This window comes from Parasteatoda tepidariorum, chromosome 6 (assembly GCF_043381705.1).
Source record: "Parasteatoda tepidariorum isolate YZ-2023 chromosome 6, CAS_Ptep_4.0, whole genome shotgun sequence".
Classification (NCBI taxonomy): Eukaryota; Metazoa; Arthropoda; class Arachnida; order Araneae; family Theridiidae; genus Parasteatoda; species Parasteatoda tepidariorum.
The window spans coordinates 7224327-7245614 of NC_092209.1; the positions used below are offsets into that span (position 1 = coordinate 7224327).

The 21288-nt window shown below is 27.3% G+C and overlaps 2 protein-coding genes across 3 annotated transcripts; one reads left to right on the top strand and one right to left on the bottom strand.

Annotated features, from left to right (window-relative positions):
* Nucleotides 1-1801: 1801 nt before the first annotated feature.
* LOC107439242 (nuclear envelope phosphatase-regulatory subunit 1) lies at nucleotides 1802-12781 on the bottom strand. Its single transcript, XM_016051765.4, has 6 exons — nucleotides 12507-12781; nucleotides 7877-7948; nucleotides 6396-6469; nucleotides 4082-4191; nucleotides 2985-3039; nucleotides 1802-1973 (listed from the first exon to the last, which is right to left on the bottom strand). The coding sequence occupies exons 1-6, from the start codon at nucleotides 12532-12534 to the stop codon at nucleotides 1935-1937; spliced, it is 378 nt and encodes a 125-aa protein (XP_015907251.1). The 5' UTR covers nucleotides 12535-12781; the 3' UTR covers nucleotides 1802-1934.
* Nucleotides 12782-12982: 201 nt separating this feature from the next.
* LOC107439243 (tetratricopeptide repeat protein 32) lies at nucleotides 12983-20694 on the top strand. Of its 2 annotated transcripts, none has more exons than XM_016051766.3 (4): nucleotides 12983-13190; nucleotides 14882-15012; nucleotides 16647-16804; nucleotides 20353-20694. In XM_016051766.3, the coding sequence occupies exons 1-4, from the start codon at nucleotides 13185-13187 to the stop codon at nucleotides 20505-20507; spliced, it is 450 nt and encodes a 149-aa protein (XP_015907252.1). In that variant the 5' UTR covers nucleotides 12983-13184; the 3' UTR covers nucleotides 20508-20694. The 2 variants fall into 2 exon arrangements, with proteins under 2 accessions (XP_015907252.1, XP_015907253.1); XM_016051767.4 differs by having other exon boundaries at nucleotides 13003-13190; nucleotides 16650-16804.
* Nucleotides 20695-21288: the final 594 nt, after the last annotated feature.

A 21288-nucleotide genomic window follows, 5' to 3' on the forward strand; every position in this document is an offset into this window, starting at 1 on the left:
GAACTATAATAACTGAAATGATAATAATAAAAAATAGTGTTTTAAAAGCGTTTTTTTTTTTTTCTAAAATTTATTTAGCACTTTGTTTTAAACATACAAATAATTTTTAACGAACTTATTTTTTAAATTTTCTTTCTATACTGTTAGGTAAATATATTGATAAATTTCAAATTTTTTTTTTTATTATTTATTTTTAAATTAAGAAATCTTTTGTTTATTTGAGTGATCATTTTTAGAAAATGTAGTAAAACTTACATTTACTTTTTCATTTAGAAATTGAGCATTACAATCAAACTTAATAATTATGTAATTATTTATGCATAATAGTACAATAAAATATTAATTTGTGAAAAACGCTTTAAAAAAAAGCTTTTAACACTTTGATTTAAGCGTATCATGAATTTCTAAACAAATATTTCAATAAATATTTTAAGTAAGATTTGTACATTGTAGTCAATTTATTTAATATCTTTCTTAAGCAAAACATATATATCTTCAAATTTATAAATTGATTTAAATCAATCTGAGTATGGAGTTTTGATAGAAATATGACTTTCTGTGCCTTACAAGTAAATGAAATTCAAAAATACTATATCGCGATACATCGCTATGCAAAACTGACGATGCATCACGATACATAATTTCTTATATCGCTCAGTCCTAATATCTATAAAATTCATATCAGCTTTTTTTAAACTGTTATGAAACGTTATGTTTTAAAATGCAAATTGGGACATGTTATTTTAAATTGCATGCATACAAATCACTATTTATAATTTTATTCATATAGGTTTTAAAAAAAAGCGTAACATTTTTTTTTTCGAGAATTCAAAAAGGAGACTTTCTTTGAAAAGACAAAGTATTTCTTTTTAAATTGAACAACAAAAAAAAGTCAACTGTTGCCATTAACCCAAATTAATCCCTCTTGGTTTACTTTTAATAACATTTTCAGATTTATAAAATACCCTGAAAATTGCTTGTTTTTGGACAAATGGCATTGTTAAGTTTAAGGGAGTGATGCCCCATCATCTTTTACTATGGTTATCACAGAGAAACCTTCAGGAAAGACCACCTCTATTTATGCCCACTTTTGGGAGGAGCGTAATTTTTTGTGTAGACATTGTGTTAAAGAAAACCTCACCCAGCGACGGGGCAAACATCTGCACCAAATGTGGAAAAGGTCAAATAAGGAAATTTTATAAAATATCTAAAAAAATTCAACAAAACAAAGATTAAAATTTATTCAAAATATTTGTGTGAGGCTATTATTTAGAGAGTTTTTTTTGACGATACTTGTTGCAGTCAGAGTGCACTAAAGACAATATTATCAACAATTTACTTTTAGAGCTGAAAGTTAAATTATAAAAAAAAAAGTTTTCTCTCTAAAAAACATGGTAAAATTCTATAATTTTTAAGACATAAAATTAAATGCTAACTTAAACATAAAACGTTATTGTTTATTGATTTAAAATGGCTTTATCATCCGTAATTGGTAAACTTGTTTTTGCACATAATTATATTAGTTGGAAATATTTTTATAAACGCTAAATTTTATTCAGCGAATCCGTCTATTCATGACGCTGACCGAAGTGGCATTTCTGCATCAAGAAAATGACACTGACTAAAATTGAAATAGTTTGTGAAAAATCACGTACCTTCGATAACAATTTTGAAGTCAATGGAGGTAACCTCTAAGAACAATCAGCGACCATTTTACTGTGGAACGGAGAGTGATTGCTCCCAAAAGGTTTCACTGTATTATGAACTTCATAATAAGTGAAATAAAAAAAATTCTGAAGAATGATGTCAAATACATTTATTGTAAAATTACAATGATGATGAATATTTACATATTTATAATATTGGTGATAAATTACAGGTGACTGAAACACTCCCTCCTTTTAAAGTCGATTGGATTACCAAAATAGTTTTAGTCATGTGGTTGGTCGAGGTTTCAGAATCAGTCTTCCATTCTAGAGAGAGAATAAGATAAGATCTATTAATTGTTGATTACAACACTCTATGATAATTTGTTTTGTAGTTTACTAGTCTTCTGATTTTCAGAATTTTTTATTTATTAGTCACAGATTTCTAAGTAAGTGTTAATAGTATTTTTTAGTGTTTTATCTCTGCAAGACGCACTATAATAATTTGAACATACGAGATTTAACTCACAAATCAGATTAAATATCCCACTCACTTTTTCTTTTTAAAAATTTGTAATTCATTGATAAATTCTTAGTTTACAATTACAAAATATTGTTAAAAAGGCCAATTTTTTAAACATAAAACTTTCTTAACACTATTCAACAAACTTACAAGTGATATTTTTCAACCATTTTGTGGTTAATCTATAAATCTGACTCATACCAAGATTTGGCACATGTATTATTCAATTATTTAAACTGCAAATAATCAAGATCAACTCAATTTCTAAATTAGAAGGGAAAAAATTAATCCTGGGAACTAGTTCCTGTTTTACGTGTGTATTCCGTAGACTAACACATTTCATATAATGCATGCAAAAATTTTCAGATTTTTCAAGCTCTGGTTCTTTAACAATATTTAGAAACCAATTAAATATTATAAATCAATGATTTTACATTTTGTCGCATTCCTCAAACATACCATTCCAACAATTAAATTTTGGAATTCTAGCTCTTGTAAGAAATAGAAATTTGAAAACAACTCCGTTACTCGCAGATATTTCTCGACTCTCTTTACTGTACTTGATTTGTTAGGCAAAATTTTATAACTAAAAATCTATCTTTAGAAGTAAAAATATAATACCAAAAGGTGTATTTGTACAAAAGAGAGTACAGGTCTACTGGCTTGCTTGTTGCATTTTTACCACATTATATCATAGAAAAGTATCGTTTTTATGTATTCTAGTACTACTGTACTGTGTCTGACAAGATTAGAAAATAGGGTTTCATAGGATTTCAGTCAAAAAAGGTTTTAAAAATTATTATCTAGCTACTTACGTCATCACATGACATATTGAAGTCTGCAAGCACCTGACGTACTCTTGAAACAATACTAAACATGTTAAAAAAATAAACATAGAATATAAAGCAATTAAAAATAACCACCACAGAAATTATTTTAACATCATTAGGTCCAATATAACAATTAAACTCTGATAAAAAATATATAAATATACAGTTCAAATTCCTGAAACATTTTTGCAATCAAAATAAATATCTTTTCCCTTTTTTTTAAAAAAAAGAAAATAATAAATAATTTGCATTTGCTTCAAAAACCTATTCATAATAATTTTTTTTTATTTCCCCTTTCGACCTTTAAAATAGTTAAATATTTATGCTGCATTAACCATACTTAATGAGTTGTTGATAAGACGAGCAGTTTAAGAAAAACTTTAGTGAGATTAATAAACTACTATTACTTTTAATTAAAGCCGAATATTAAATTTATAGTGTTTGAATGACAGCTATATTTCGGTTTTAATTATAACAATCTTCATTAAGAAACTGGTTTAATATTTTTATTTATTAAAATAATTGTTTTATTTTAGAATTTGAAGTTTATTTTATACAGCAATTTTTACATGAAAATCTATATTGTTATACCTTCACTTCAAAAGAAAAAAAAACGAGAAAATTTAACTTATCCTCTACTAACTTTTTTAATTTTTGATTTATAAGTAACATCCATTTATTCTTTTGAGGTTATTAAATGTCATTTAACTAATAACTAAATGCTATTGTATGAAAGACATTAACATTTATTTATTATTTTGTTGTTGAATAAGCATGTTCTGATGATTCCAGATATGGAACTTTGCTTTGTAGTATATTGGGATATATACCACGAAAATAAATTGTCAAAAATTATAAGAGTTTTTAATTAAAATTCCACAAGATAAGTGGATCAATGAATTTTTAAAATATGTTTACATTCAGTTAATGCTCAAAATAACAATCTCAGACAAACAAAAACTGACATTATACATGGGAGTGAAATTTCTTGTATAGCAACCCTAAATGTATGAGAAACGAATATAGTTAGGCAACAAAAAGCTGAGAAGTCTTTCAGCAAGTTATTAAGCATAAAAGGATACATAGATGGAGCCACCACTCTACGATGTATACCCATCATGAATAAAATAATAAGAACTGTGCTGCTTATTGTGAAGAAAAGATGATTGATCAGAGACTGCAGAAAACCGACCTGAAACATCAATTAACAGATTAATAAAAAACAAACTTGTATATTAATCCAGTTTCTGATACAATGAGGTCTTCTCTTAATTTAGAATTTTTTTAAATTCAATTAAAGTTTACACTATATTTTTTTTCTTATTTAACATTTATCCTGTATTTGACTGATAGCTAAGACGCAGTACCCAGTAGACCACTAAAGACAAGCATCAGTGTGCCGGTGGGTGAACACACTGATTAGCCTGAGAAGAGACCGAGTGTGTGCGCTATTTGTCGTCATTAAACTGTTCTACGGTAAAGGGCTCAACTTTGCATGTAGGTCATTGGGCTATCAAAGAAGGAGAGCCACTCCCTTGGCAGAGGATCAAAATTATGATGGCGTGCATAAAAAATGTTTCCCAGACTGTCACCCATAACCCATTGTGTAGCTTTAGCAGTGTATTGTGTAGCAGTGTATGAGTAGCATTGTGTATAGTAAATAATTGTGTTAGATAAATAAAGTACTACTAATAATAATAATATTCATTTAAAAATTAATTGATTATATTACAATAAATTATATTGCAAAACAAAAAGACTTTTATACCTTCAACAATTAAAACAAATTTCCACTCTTACTATCAAAAAAAAAAAAAAATTTCAGGAATTAAAAAAAAATTAAGGACCTTATAAATGTTAGATCAATTATTCATCACCAAACATACATGCGATTAAAGGTAAAAAACAAAACAGTCACACAACAGTTCATTCTTAGCCAGGGGAATCATTAAAGATAAGGCTCAATATTTTCGTGTCCAACAAATGATTGAGGCAATGAGGTCAGCATCAAACACAAGCCCCCACTGGGGCGAAAAGTTTAGAACTTTACAATGACAGCTAAGCAGATTTTAAGACTAAGTCAAAAACGTTTAGTCTTAAATATTTTCTTTTTTACGATTAACTTGTTTAAAACAACTATAAATAATGGAAATTAACGATCTTAAAGGATGTTTAACAAAAATTAAATGCTTTTAAGTTTCTTTAACTTTCAAAATAAAAGGTGATAAGATTTTAAAGACTGTAGGAAACCTGATGTAGAATTTCTAACATGAACAATTATAAAATCTTTATCAAAATTAGTTTTCTTCAGATATCTTTTGAATTGACTTATCAAATTTTGCAGCATCACGAGTTCTCCTCACAAAGTAGGAAAAATTTTTGCATAAATTGTTACATATTAATCTGTTTGTTACCGAGAATGACCAAAATCAAGAGAATATTGATTCTCACCGGTGAATGTCAACAATAACAAAATTGCTTTGGAGAATGTCTGAAATATTTGTCATATTCGATTCGATATTAATTTATTCGTTGATATTATTATATTTATTCGATATTTCAATATCTGCTAAGGATAGATTAGAAGAAACATCAGTGTTCAAAGTAACTGTTAAATGCATACTGGGCAAAGGTACTTGATCTTTAAAAAAAAACATTGATGTAGGGCACACATGGCAGTGGCACTGAACCTTAAAAAACATCAGTGTAGGGTATATTCGACAGTGGCACTTAACTAGACCTAGTATATGTTTGGGACATTTACCAAAGCAACTATGTGATTGTCAACATTCACCGGTGGAAGTCACCAATTTCAGTCATTCACAGTAACATCTATACTGTGTAAGCTCAAATAAAATATCACTCCATATGACATTAAAAAATCATTAATTTTTCACTTAAAGAACAGTGTAAAGTATATACTGAAAGAATTTCAAAAACATGTTTACTATTATATTACAATATATTACCTTTTTTAATTTGCACTTATTTATTTATTTTTGAATAATGTATGAGATTGACTCTGCTTACAATATTTTATTTTATAACCGTCGTTGAACAGCCGACCCAATTTCATGGGTTTACGACTACTTACGTTCAACTCCGTAGCCTTGTAATTTTGAACCAATCCAGAAGACAAGGAAACTCCTGGATCAGTACCCCCAGAGGTATTGATTTGTTGTGGGAACATGGAGGACTTTGAGACTCGACAGATTTAACGTGCATCAGTCACCATTTACTACACGGGGAGTCTTCGGCCGGCGAGGATCGAACCCACGACCTCTTGGATGTGGGCCCAGCGCCCTACCGACCAGGCTATCCCGGCCCTGCTTACAATATTAATAATGTTTGAAAAATTGATTCAAATGAATAAAAAAACATATATATAAATAATACTTGGGTTGTTAGAGGATCCATCAGCCACTGCCAAGCACCCATAGCTGTGCAAAGAGAGACCACAATAAACATCACTAAAAACAAAATTATAACAATTAATTTTTTTAAAAAAAAGAGTACAATAAGTCTAAACCTAATCTTAATATTAAATTCATTTCAAGTCCTTATTAAAAAAGACAATTTTGAGGTACTTTTTTCTGCAAAAATAAAGCAATATATTTCTAAAAACTATTCTTTGCTTATATCATGGTATTTGCGATTATCCCGTTGACATGTACTTTGGGATTGTCCCCTCGACCTGTCAACGCTTGCGAAAATGCGCAAATCCTTTGCATACATCATAATAAAAAGCTATTTTGAAAATAAACATTTTAACACATTAAATTTATCAAATAATAATAATAACAAAAAAAAACTGAAAGTGGTAAAAATACGTAACGAAAAAGGGTAATAATGCACTTACACATGGAATTATTTTTGAATTTAACCATATATATTATTCTAAATCACTTCGGTGGCCAAAAATTCTTGACGCTTTTAAAGCGCTAAAAAATTGCCTAGCACTCTTTTCGGTGAAAAGCAAATCCCGAATTCAAATCATTTTGTAGCTTAGTAAAAAAACAGTATATTTCAACACGCTAAAGAAAACTAACTCGCTTACTCAAGTATTACACAGAAAATATGATACAATTTGTGGTCATTGGCGCAGAAAGCTATCTTTAGGCGATAATATTGGGTTTGGCAAAAACGGTAGACGGGATAATAATATTAATTTAAATTAAGGACATTCAAGGCTGGTAAAACTGAATTTTATAATATTCATATTTTATTTAGCCATGACTATGATTTTCAAAACTAAAATATTTAAAAGAGCTTCATGTTAAAAAATTTACCACTACCAGAGATACAAAAGAAAATTTAAAAATCATATTTGATTAAATTTTATGACTTTTAGTGGCAACACGAGCCCAGGTGGCTCAAGGAGATAAAGTGACACACAATTTGCAAATCTGTATCCCATTTGAGAAATCATTAATAAAAAGGTGATTAAAATCTTCTGTATAGAATGTTTTAAATAGAATGAAAAGACTTTTGGTATTACATAAGATATATCTCACAATGTCCTCACCAATGCTTACTAATTCTACGTCTGACCCATCTTGGACAATAGTTCTGAGCTTATAATTACCACTCCTAAAAGAGTTTAATTCATCCAATTGAATTTTCCATAGTTTGTACAGATATACTCATTAAAAAAGTATACTTTTCAATGTTACAGCATACCAATAAACTAAATCTATAATTTCTTTTTGTTTCGTATTTCAAGCAATTTTAATCAAATTTTCATGAACTTTGGCTATCTTGATAGAAGATACGAGCGTTATAATTTAAGAGTTATAAGATTAAAAGTTTTGAACTACTGCTAAAAAATTTCATGCACAACTTATTTGACTTACTCTATATTACATAAATTGACTTACCTCGCCATCTTTTAGTTTGAGGCTGATAGTAGGCTATCACTTCAACAAGTCTTCTTTCGAAAGCTTTTAAATCTATGAAGTTTTAATAAAATGTTCATTTCAATAAAAAAATACATTAAATACTGACATAAAAGTATATTTGAGATAACATCTTGCTGATAGTTAAGAAGAATTATAATGGAGTATCTAAATCCAAAAGTGATATAGACATTTTTATTGAATAAAAAAAAAATAAAAACATTGTTTGTGAAATAAGTTTAATATAAGGTATAAGAACTAAAAATTACGGACTATTCTTATAATTTTGATGTTGATGCAATCAACTCAATTTTCAAAGTACGATTCGTTTAAGGTTTTAAACACAAAAATGAAACAAATCTGCTGCAATTTTTTTTCAAATTTTACTGACATATAAGAGAGATTAGGAAAATTTTCAGATTTGCCCCTAAATAATTGCACGTTTTAGGGACTTCCAAGCAATAGAATGTAAGAAAAGAAAGAAAACAGAAAGAGGCAAACGTAAAAGATGAAACCACACCAAGGCAAGACATTATATGTTTTTCTTTACTTTGTTCCAAGTTCAACAACCAGCAATTTTATTTGATAACTTGGTATTTTCAGTTAGCAAAAACAGATAATTGTGATATTTTGGAGATATTTCTGTATCTGTTTCCACCAACTAAAACCACTTAAGTGGCAAAAGAATTTTAAGTTGCAAATAAATTTTTTAAAAAAAGGAAGAGACTTGCCCAAGAATGATTAAAAGTTCAAGTTATACCTACCCTCCAATTTTCCTCCTTTATTATTATTTTTTTTTTCTTAAAGTTTCTCACAGGCTACTGTCTAGGCAAGAATATGGGAAAATGACAAAAAGTCTCAAAATACCAATCAACTTAATTCATGAAAAAAAAAAGGTGCATGTGTGTGAAACTATTTTTCACAGAAAAAAAACATTTAAATTATTTATATACATATTTAAAGTTTTTTCTTAACTGAACGCGTACATTGACAATCTAACAAACTGTTAAACTTTATAAATCGTCATTAGGGCTGCAAGTTTATCACAGGAAAAAAAAAAACGTGAGGATTTCATTTTCAACTTTATTTTGATTTTTAACTTTGATTGTTGCAAAAAAGAAGTTCAAGATTCGTCAAAAAGATCCATTTGATGGGAAGAAATAAAGCAAAGAAAGATTCGTCAGATGATGTCATATTCTCAAGTATAATAAAACATTTTTTTCTTTTGCAGATCAGATGAGAGAGAGAGAATAGCAGGTTCTTCATTACATTACATAATTGCTGATCTCAAAATGTGCAATTTGTTGCACAAGAATATCAGGGGTCCGCCTAGGTTTTTATGGGAGGTACCTATTTTGTGAAAATTTAGACATAATTCGAGAAAATTAGAAAATTATATTAAAAAACTAACACAAAAATATGGTAAAATAAGAAGATATTTTAAAAAATTGCCACTACAAATGAAAAACATTTATGATTGGTAAATTTTTAAATTTCTTTCCCCATATATTCAAAAATAATTTTGCTATTGTAAAATTTTGTGCTTAAAATTGTATATCTAAATTTAAAAATCCATAAAAATCATTGTCCATTGTTAAATTTTAACCTTGAATTAAGAAAAAAAACATGCATTTAACAATACTTGTACTAAAAGTTTTTTTCATTATGAGAACATTTCCCACAGGGTCATATAAAAAAAAGTTTCACAACGAAAAAAATGATTAATAAAAAAAATAAATAAAGGTCTTTTAGAAGAAATTTAGAACAATATTCAAATATTTAGAACAATTTTCGAATGTCAACTTCATGTTACAGAGGGAGTGCCTGGTCGTTTAATTTTAAAAATAAAACTGCGAAAAAAGCTTGCTATAATATGGCGAAGCGACCAGTTAGGCTACCACACTGCACTATCTGATCAAGCATGTGATACCTATTCGTACATGCTTAATAAAGTTGGGATTTTTTCTTACGGGGATACAAAAACAAAATTTTAAGAGCAGGAGGGGGGGAAATTCTCAGAACTTGCTTTTTTAAAAGTATATTGAGAAACTATTGTTTTTCCTAAAGTTGAATTTGTGAAGGTACCGCTAAATGGTAGTAAATTTACCCTGCACAGACCCCTGCTTATGAATATGTTAGATTCATAGAAATGATTTTTATCCTTATTTTCATTTAAAAGTTAAATAAATGAAAATGATTGTTCAAATCATTCTGGCTTTATCACAATACCAATGTGCAATGTGGAATAAACAAACAAAAAATTCCATCAGTAGAAGATTTAAAAAAAATTTCTTCAGAACACAAATTAAAAATAAATAAGTAAACATCATATACCCTAATAAACATAGATATGGTATAAATAATAAAATAAAAGTATAATAACCCATTAGCGATTTAGCAAATGGGTAAAATTGGGGAAATGTTTCACCCCAATGCACTATTTCCCCATTTAATAACATTGAAAAACTGGTTTTTCTATGCGAAGAAGACAGCGGGTTAAAATAAGACTTTTTATATGCAGAACCTTTATACATATAGAATTTTATACAGATAATTCTCTAAAGGTGTCATTTGATACAAACCAATATTTGTTAAGTTTCAGATCAATAAAATAATATTTAGACCCCAAGCTCAGACGTCAAAGATTGAAAAAAAACTTGATGTAGAAAGGTTGTTGAAACACAAATCTGGATTATAGATAAAGCTTTTAATTTTACATTTCGTAATTGAAGCGTATTTCCAAAATGAAGAGATCAAAAGATATTAGTTTTTTAATAACCCTCCCAGTAAAATCAATTTTTTAATACGTGTTAAAAAAATCTGTACATTTTGTTAAAAGCTGTGAAATCGCTCAAATAAAATATGGGGAAAAATGGTTTTGTTATGATATTGGAAAAAATATTAAAGATTTACAAAAAGTGGATANCAGAACATTTGTATAAATTAATAAGTCCTGTTGCAGAACATTTGAAAATATTCTGCTTCTGGGTAATTCTCTAAAAGTGTCATTTGATACAAACCAATATTTGTTAAGTTTCAGATCAATAAAATAATATTTAGACCCCAAGCTCAGATGTCAAAGATTGAAAAAAAACTTGGTGTAGAAAGGTTGTTGAAACACAAATCTGGATTATAGATAAAGCTTTTAATTTTATATTTCGTAATTGAAGTGTATTTCCAAAATGAAGAGATCAAAAGATATTAGTTTTTTAATAACCCTCCCAGTAAAATCAATTTTTTAATACGTGTTAAAAAAATCTGTACATTTTGTTAAAAGCTGTGAAATCGCTCAAATAAAATATGGGGAAAAAATGGTTTTGTTATAATATTGGAAAAAATATTAAAGATTTACAAAAAGTGGATAAAATCAAATAAAATTTATTTTTTCAATCTGTTATATCTTTTATAACTGGATGTTTTAGCTATTTTTAGATAAATTGTATAAAAATATTTGGTAACATAGTTTGGTAATATAGTTTACAGTTTAAGAAACTCTGTTCAGAACTTATGAAAAGACAGTACTTGAGAGGATTTAGGGAATCTCTAAACTATTTTCATTCATCATGTTGACCATATGTTTTAAATTATCAATTTTGAAATTTCAGAAAAGCACTAAAAATTGTTAAAATGTAAATGAAAATTAAAAAAAAAAAAAAAAAAAAGATCCTCTTATTTTAAAGAATTTTTTGCACAAATCACAGCATTGCAAAAAATGTATGAATATTAGAAAAAATATTAACATTTAGTGAAAAAACTGTCAAAAATTTGTTGTATTAATCATGATTAAAGAGAATAAAATAAAGTGGAATGTTTTGTATGAAGTTTAGGAAGTAGAAAATTCTGTCAAATGTCCGAAAATCACCAAAATTGGCTTTTATTTTGCGGCAGGTATTAATCCATTATGTTTCCCAGAATATTTATCTTTCAATCTATGAAGCTAAAAAAAAAAAATTTCTTTAGAATTTCTATATATTTAAAAGCAAATAAAATAAACTAAACATACTATTTGAGGGTACTATTGGGTACACATTTTCTTTTAGTGACTATTTATATTTTTACAGAGCACAAGGATAACGACTTCAAAGTCCGGTTGTTTAATAGGAAATGAAGATAGTAATCATAGAAAAATAGAACATTTCATAAACAGTATAAAGCTCCACAGCACAGAGTGCTCAATTCAAGGGGCATCCTGATCAACACTCTAATTTTGTTTAAATTTTCCTAAGAAATTAAAATAGGCACAAAAGATTGCATAGATATAAATATGTAATTGAAAAATTTACAAGAAGCCAGCACAAATGAGAGTGACAGGGATTACTCAATGTGCACAGACAAAACTTGCGAAATGTAATGTTAAATTTTTAGACGTGTTTAATAAACCACATTTTACATCAACCAAGTACGTGAATATCACAATAAATACAAATCAATAAATTAATCAGAAATTTCATTCAAATTAGTTACAATTAAAAATTAATTACACAGCACTAAAGTTACATAATTTTCTTATCTAGTTTTATAAGATAATCGCAAATTTATTTCGCATTGTTGACCTTTAGCAATAACTTAAATATATAATTTCAAATCAAGATCATTTAGGAATTTTTCATACCTTCACAGGTTGTTTGTTCTAGAGTCATTTTCAATATCCAAGGTACACGTAAGAGTAAAATCGGACAAAACTTACAAAATGAATACAATAAACTCTATTTATAACTACTTTTTCATAAATTCAGTACTCTAGCTGAAATACAAGATCACTATAGCTCTAAATAGACATACCACGCAATAAACTTATTCGGTTTAAAAGTTTCGAAATGATGAGGGTAAGTATCTTATCTTTTACGAATACACAACTGAGTCTTGAGATTCAAAATTTCGATATTGCGAACATAAAATAAGCAGAAACATCCGAAAGCATTGCCAGGTTTAAATTTTACTCATTAATTTTATTAGTTATGAATCATTTGTATTTTGCAAGCTATAAGCGCAAAATTCAGAAAGCTTTTTGCTCAATCTGAACTCTTGAAATAACAATTTCACATTGTATTCTACCTTTGCAAGCTATAAGCGCAAAATACAAAGGTAGAATACAATGTGAAATTGTTATTTCAAGAGTTCAGATTGAGCAAAAAGCTTTCTGAATCCAAAACTTACATATTTTTAAATGAAAATATTATTATTCTGTCTATTTTCGCACTGACATTGCATTATTTTCGTATTTTCTTGCAAAGTTTAGTGAAAAGATCCGCTGAAAAGCATAATTTATTGATATTTTGCTGCAAAACAAATGGAGGTAATGTCGACTAATATCCTTATAATTTTAAATTACTTATCTGCGAAAATTATTCTAGTGAATTGATTCTTCCATAATACTTCCTTTTCTTGATTAATTATCGGCTGTAATTTGATGCTGTTTAAATATATGTGTAGATTGGGCTGTTTAAATATATGTTGAAGAAATACTTAGATTAATTCATTATCAAGAGTGTTCTGAAACCAAAACGCCGTTCCGGTACTTTGTTTACCATCCGGAACGCCTTTCTGGAAATATAATTGAATATTATGGGGATATTATATGTTTTTATTTTATACATCAATCTTTATTTTCTTCCAGAAAAGGCTAAAGATCACGATAGAAATATCCGTAAGATCTAAGTAGTATTTACGATTTTTATTCTTATTGAAATGGTTTGTCATTTGGGAAAAGACTGTCGAAACTAAGTTTGACAGAACACAACCATTTCCTGTAACGTTATGGGGGTCTGCATGACCTGCAAACAACAAAAAGTTAATTGTTTAAAGTTTCTTTTTCATGTACTCCTTAATTTGGTACAAAAATTTGAAGGTCCCTAGATAAACAGGTATAAGTGAGAACATTGCTTTGTTTGCTTGAAGAAAACATTTAAACTTTTGCTGAAAAAAAAGTAAAATGCAAATAAGGCAGTTAAGGAATTTGTTGCAGAATTCTTTTCTTTTTTTTTTTCAGTTTTATTATTTGGAGCATTTTTTAAGTTAGCATTTTATATTTCTCTCTCTTTAATTGTTGTATAATAATTGCAAAATTTTATTATCATATATAATCCTTTTTAAGTATAAGTATTTTCATATACTGTATTATAGTGTAAAAAACTCGTGATGGAGTTGAAGATGAAACTTATTTCTATTGATATAATGTTTGCTTTACTTATTGTATCAGAATGTGCACTCATACAATTATTTTGTTAAACTTCAGTATTTTTCATTTTATTATTTTACATTTCTTTGCTAGTTAAAGTTAACTTCGTTGCTGCTTAGTCTGTATCTAAAAATATTATTCTCTATGATGAAGTACTTGGTGTCAATTCCTTAACTTGAATTTTCAATGTTCAACATAAAATTTGTTTTTCAGAATAAAACTTGAAACAAGCAGATATACCATTAGCTCTGTAGTTGTGATCTTAATAACTCAAGGGACTAAGATATGCTTGATAATTATTGAAACTCCGTTGATTAAATTTGACCCAAAAACATAACTTTATATATAGTGACAACTCTACTGCTAATAATGCGATTACAAAAGCTTATAAAACTCACTGTTCATTTACATTAATTATAATTGCAAGAATATGAATCTCAATGTTTCATAATATACCTATAAATACCAATTTCGATGTCTGATTTTAAAGTAACATTGATATAAATCTCCATATTTGTTTTTAAAATTGTGTGAATACAAATCTGTATGTTCCATTTTTAAGTTACTTGAACACAAATCATAATAGTGGCTTTTAAATAACATGAATGTAAAATGTGAAATTTAATATGAAATAGTGTAAGTACGAAACACAATGTGGGAACTTGAATCGTGTAAATACGAAACGTGATGTTTAATTTTTTAAATGAATTGAACACGTACAGCGGTCATATATACTATACATAACTGGAAATCACCCTCAATAAGCTTCATTCTGTCATTGCTATAAATTTATCTTCTTTTTATGTTAGGAAGAAGAAGATATTTCTGAGCTATTAAGGAAAGGACTTGTACTAACAGATAATCGTAAATACGATGAAGCAGAAACTCTTTTTAAATGCATCATTGCTACGTTAGAGAAGTGTAATGCTTCTTCAAACTGGTAAGTATTAATTGATCGATATAAAGATTTTCGAAAGTTGTAGAAAAGTTTTTATGTTGAAAACCAACTTTTTGTTACCTGTATTTGGTAACTTTTAAATCATCGAATTATTTTTTTATTTTTAACATTTCTCAAAATTTTCTAGTCGCATTTTTCTTATTTGATTAAAAATGGTTATATAATTTCATATTTTGTAGAAAAGTAAGTTTACTGAAGTTAATAATGTATCTTGACTTTATATATTATTTACGTGTGCCTTTTTTGAGGATTTAATTTAGAAAGTTTTTTTTTTTTTTGTGAATTTATTATTTAGATACTCGTTGCTTAGCTGGATGCAAACAAATTCAAATATATTATTTCTATTTTCTTTTAAATTCATAGATAAAAAGTAAATCATTAAAAACAAAATAGAAATAAATTAAAAAATTTTTGAATTTTCTTGTGCCTGGTAAGCAGAAAAGTACTAATATTTCTTTATTCATTTCTACTTAATCGTTTTTTTTTAGGTGTATTTTATTATTTTATCTTAATAATTTGCTTTTATAAACTAGAATATAAACCAGCTGAGCTTCTAAAAGTTTATAACAATGTTTCTGTTTTCGTTAAATATTATTATTGAAACTTCTATTCAAATATTTGTTTTCACTTACGAATTTTTTTTCAACTTGACAAATAAATGTCTTATTTCTATTATCCAAATGGTGCATATTTTTGCGTAATTAATTTGTTTTAATTTTCATGAATTAATTTATTATCTGTTTATGTTGACAAATCTTTAGTAGCATTAGTTTTTCTTATAAATGATTAAAATTGAAAAGTGCTCGCTCAATAAATTTTTGGGAAGGCATTTAGATGAGGATGTGAAAGTTATAATAAGTTTATTTTAACTTATTTATGTTTATTTTTTTCTAAGAAAATTTTTATTTTGGCTAATTATATCTTTATGTTGTATATTTTTGGCTAAATTTTGTTTCTCCTGACTATTAACAGAGTTCTGGAGCTGAAAACATTTTAATATGCCAGCTCTGCTTCCAGATTATAAGTAAAGCTCCAACACGACAAAGTATCTGGCAATTTTATGACATATGCATGCCCTTTTGAGTTTCAGATTTTAATTTGAAATTTGTATTATAAAAATTTTCATTTAAAAGAAACATAATTGCTTTCTCAAAAACAAAAAAATACAACTTTAATTTAATTCACGGTTAAATATTTGTTCATTTTTAAGAAAATAATTTAATCTAATAATTCTTTCTCCTTCATTTATCTGAAATATTATGAATGTATTTTATTGCTGAGAGTACTTTTTCTACAGTTACTCGAATAACCAGCTATGCAAATACTACGAGGCATGTCTCTTGATTGTCTGTAGGATACAATGAAATTGCTGGAGCACACAAAAAAACTAGAGCTCCAATTCCTGGAAAATTGTTGGTCCTGAGCTCTCTGTTTGCAGACTTCAGCTCCAAGACCCCAATTTTTAGACTAATTATTTTTTTATTTTTAACTTTTTATTGTAGTAGTTAAATCTATATTTAATTAATTAATATATTAATTAAATCTATTTATATGCTATATTTAATCTTTATTATTATTAAAAAAATTTTGTTGATTAATTATTTGTTTTATTTCAGTAGTCCGTACTTGTGTGAAGCTTATAATAATTTAGGTCTTATTCAATACAAAAAGGTGGAATTTCAGAAGGCTATAACATCATACGATCGATCTATTCAGATTGATAATTCTTTTGCACCAGCATACTATAATCAAGGCACTATCTATTACCGTCTCGGTAAGTAAGTTAACTCACGATATGTTTGTGAGTTTTATATGTACAGTAAAACCTCCAAGAATGATCACCTCTATGTAGGGACTACCTCTATTTACGACTACTTTTGAGAGGCACTGAATTTTTTTCGTATACTTTCTGTTGAAGAAAACCTTTAGGAGTGACCATTAAAACATCTCCCAGCAACCTGGCAAACATCTGCACCAAATTCGGAAAAGGTCAAGTAAGGAAACTTGAAAAAATTTCGAAACAAAAATTTGACTGAACAAATAGATTAAAATGTATTCAAAATATTTGTGTGAGGCTCTTATTTAGAGAGCTCTTTTTGAGGATGACAACCTCATGTTGCAGTCAGAGTGCGTTATACACGATGCTATCAATGATTTTCTTTTAGAGTTGAAAGTTATATTGTAAACAAATTTGTTTCCAGAAAAAACAAGCATCTCAAATGAACAAACCTCTTCCCATCTTTTAAAGCTAACTAATTTTTACGATATGATATTAAATGCGAACTTAAACACAAAATATAATTGTTTATTTAAAATAGCTTTATCATTCATAATTAGTAAATTTGTTTTTATACATAATTATAACAGTTGGGGTCATTTTTATAGACTCTAAATTTTAATCATCGATACATCTTTTCACGAGGCCAACAAAAGTGGCATTTCTGCACTAAGAAAATGACACAGACAAAAATTAAAATCATTTGTGAAAAATCACATGCCTTCAATAACAATTTTCAAGTAAGTGGAGGTAACCTTTAAGAATAGCCAGCCTCCATTAATGACCATTTTACTGTGGAACGGAGAGTGGTCACTCCCATGATGTTTCACTGTACATTTATAGATAAATGCTCACACACACATCATATTTATATATAATATATTGATGAGACTTAAAATAAACAATTTTCTAATCGTAAAAAGTGTACCCCCTAAAGTTACATTTATGGGTGAGAGCTATAAACATATTAGTAATTAAATATAGTAACAAAATAGTAATGTTTTGCACATTAAAAAAATATATATATGTAGTTAACATCTGATTATACATGAATATGTTAGAGCTGACAACTGTGTATAATTGAATTCCCATTTCATCAAACTAACCAAAATGCGTCATACCTTTTTTTTCCTGTGTTCTAACCATCTTTATTAGTATCACTTTTTTTTTATATATATAATTTTATTATTGCTAAAATAAGAAATTATTGTAAAGACTTTATGGTGTGCATGCAAAATCTTATGTGAGCAAAATAGGAGAAGGTGAGGCAGGACAGTGTACTTAGCTTGAAATATGTTTTAAAAATACTTATATAGCTAAATAATAGAGCTATAACTGTTTCCATGAACAGGTAATTCTTTTATATTTTCATAATACAATATTTAAAAAAATGAGGGATTGATTTTTTATTTAATGAAGAAAAACATCTGTTACTAGTGGAACATTTTTTAACTATCACTTTAAGCTTTAAAAAGAAACATTTAACTGTGCTATACTAAAGACAATCAAAGATATTTTCTGTAATATGTACTAACTGTAATTATTAATTGTAATGTCAGCAAGTATGTACACCTTACCATATTAATAAAATCATAAAAAGCTACATTACAAGCGTAATAAGTTATAGAATATTTTTTCCCTTGCTTATTGTCTGCTGTAAATTAAAAAAACTTATCCTATTGGCCATAATTTATTTTTTTCTTTCAATGAATTCTCAAATTTAGTATCAAAATTTAATTTTTTACTTCGACATTGATATAATGTATAATGTTAGACTTTTTGTAATTATTACATTTAAAAATTTCTTTATGTAATTTTTTTTTGTATGTGTTTTATTAATTTAATTTCTACTTTTTATGAACATCATAATTCCTATTTAAATGCTGTTGGAAGAGTATTGATTATTATTTTCAATATCTTAGTTTTTTATTTATTTTTTTAAATTAAATAAATAAATAATTTTGTGCTTCGTCTAAGGTTAGGCATCAATATAACTGTTATTTGTTGCGAACATCTTGTTTTGAGCTTTTTTCAAAATATGAAGTTATTTTACATCTTTCAATCATGCTTTTATTTTAAAGAAACATTATAAAGTGCTCTCATCAGTTTTTCTTATTTTAAATGATATAGTATTTATAGAGTAAAGTGAAATATTATAACTTTTATTTAGCCTCCTGAAGGCCAAGATATTGGACAGCATTCAGAAAAAATTTTTAAATAATATTTGAATATTTTTTTTTTCTGTTCGTATGGTATGCCTTTACAAAGAGATTGTCTTTGTGAAAATATATTCACTCTTGTCAGTCAAAGTTTTTAGTTACAATAAAAAAGTAACTAAAAATGTGAGAAATTCTTTTCAAACAAACCTTTGTGACAAATAAATGTCGTATTTTAGTCTAATGAATTTTATTTCACAACCAAAATGTGATTAAATATATGATGAATATATGATGAATTTCTTATATGATGAAATATCCTACAATATGCAGAAATCTTAAAAATTAAATTGCTATTTTTTATTATAATATTATTAAAAATATATCAGTTTTATTAATCGCGCTTTTAAAAAAATATATTTTATCACATTTATCAGTTTACTTTCTTTTAAGCAACATATTTCTGAGTCAAAATCTCATTTTTTTGTCATTATTTAAAGCTCGAGTCTCTGGAGGTTAATATGTTAAAATGTTCTAAGTACTTTGTAATTATTCTATTACAGAGTTTGTTTGTTGTTGTATTCTATTACAGAGAAATGCTTATCACTATTTTGTTCATAGTGGTTTGAATACTTTAAAACACTCTCGTTTGTTTTATCCAATGTTGTTCTTCATAGCTCAAAATTTGAACAAGCAACTGGCCAGTTGTACCATTTTTAACATTTGCGCATTTTTAAAGAATATGCCTTTCTTTTAAAAATGGAAAATTTTAAATGATTTATAAAACTGTTGGTCTTAATAATGTAAAGCTTTTGAAGCATTTCTCAAAGTATGGTAAGCATTACGAGGTTCATTTCTAAAAAAAATTTGAAAATAAGTGGGAAATAAAGTAACTTTACGAATATTATAAAATATTTATTTCAATTACATATTATTAAAAAAAAATGTAGGGATTTGCTGACAAATTTTTAACTGCCATTTGTTATATTTAGTTGTGACAACTGCTAATTTTGCAAATTTTAATTTCTAAATAAAAATAATGCTTTGATAAATTCTTGTATTTGTAATTTTTTTTTAAAAAAAAAAGTATGTTTGAGGCAAGCATGCAAAATTTCTAGAGAGCCAGCAAATTTTTCACTAGCCTCAGTGACTCGATGGCTGGGATTTGTAGACCTCTGTGTTTTGTGAACTACCTTAATTTCACTAGCAACCCTCTGTAATATACAATTTAGGATATTTAAATGAAATCAAATAAAAGCTTGTCATGGCACAAAAATATAAAAAAAATTAAGGCATGCATTTTGTTCTAGAGTTATTAATCATGATTTTAATTTCTTTGTTAATTTATATTTTTATTTACTTAAATTTTATAAAAAAAATTTTTTTTAGGATCTTATGAAACTGCCTTGGAAAAAATGACAAAGGCTGTGTCTCTGCAACCTTCGAATATTGAATTTCAGAAAGGATTTAATGCAACATTTAAAATAATCAGAGACCACCCATGGGTGATGCCAGTGCAGTACAGAATGGAAATACAGGACTGAAATGTACTCTAATATGTGCTCTGTAAGAAAAAAAATTGAAAAAGGCCAAACTATTATGCAATTTCAATTATGTTTTAACTATTAATGTTCTCAATATTCATTTGTACATATATTTATGTACATATTCATTTGCACATATTTACTTACTCTAATTTTGATACAAAATAAAGGATCGAATTAAAGATTTTGCTACGTCTAATTACTAAACTTCTGCTTGAAATATGCTCTGTTCACAAAAAAAGTATATAAGTGTGCTTCTAAGTATATAAAACAAGTTTTAACCCCTTCCTTCTCGCTCCCGTGAAAATGACGGGGTGAGGTTTCGCCCTCTATTTCTCACTCCCCTTGATATTTCCTGGCTGTAGTGTTCAGTAGTAATGCGCCAATAAGAATAAAACTAATTCACAGGGCTGATTGTGCTACGGAAATATTCCGGATTTTTCGCTAAACGTGATCCGAAGATGGATGGTTCAGTTGTTTCAAAAAAATCATTGATCACAAAAGTTTCCGGAAATCAAATTTTCAAAGGTGGAACTTAAAAACACAGTTTATTTTATTTGTTTGTAGGGGAAAGCCAGATAAGCTTATATTCAAGATTAATATTTATTTTTTATCAGTAAATAGTTATGATAATCATCAACTCAAGAAAGCAAGACATATTTGTAAATTTCAATTACTTTTCCAGGTCATCATAGTTATGTGTAAATGGTATAAGTATGTGTAAAATTTTAAATATATTTTAAGTAAACTAAGAAATATTGTGAAAAAGGAAAAAACCTTG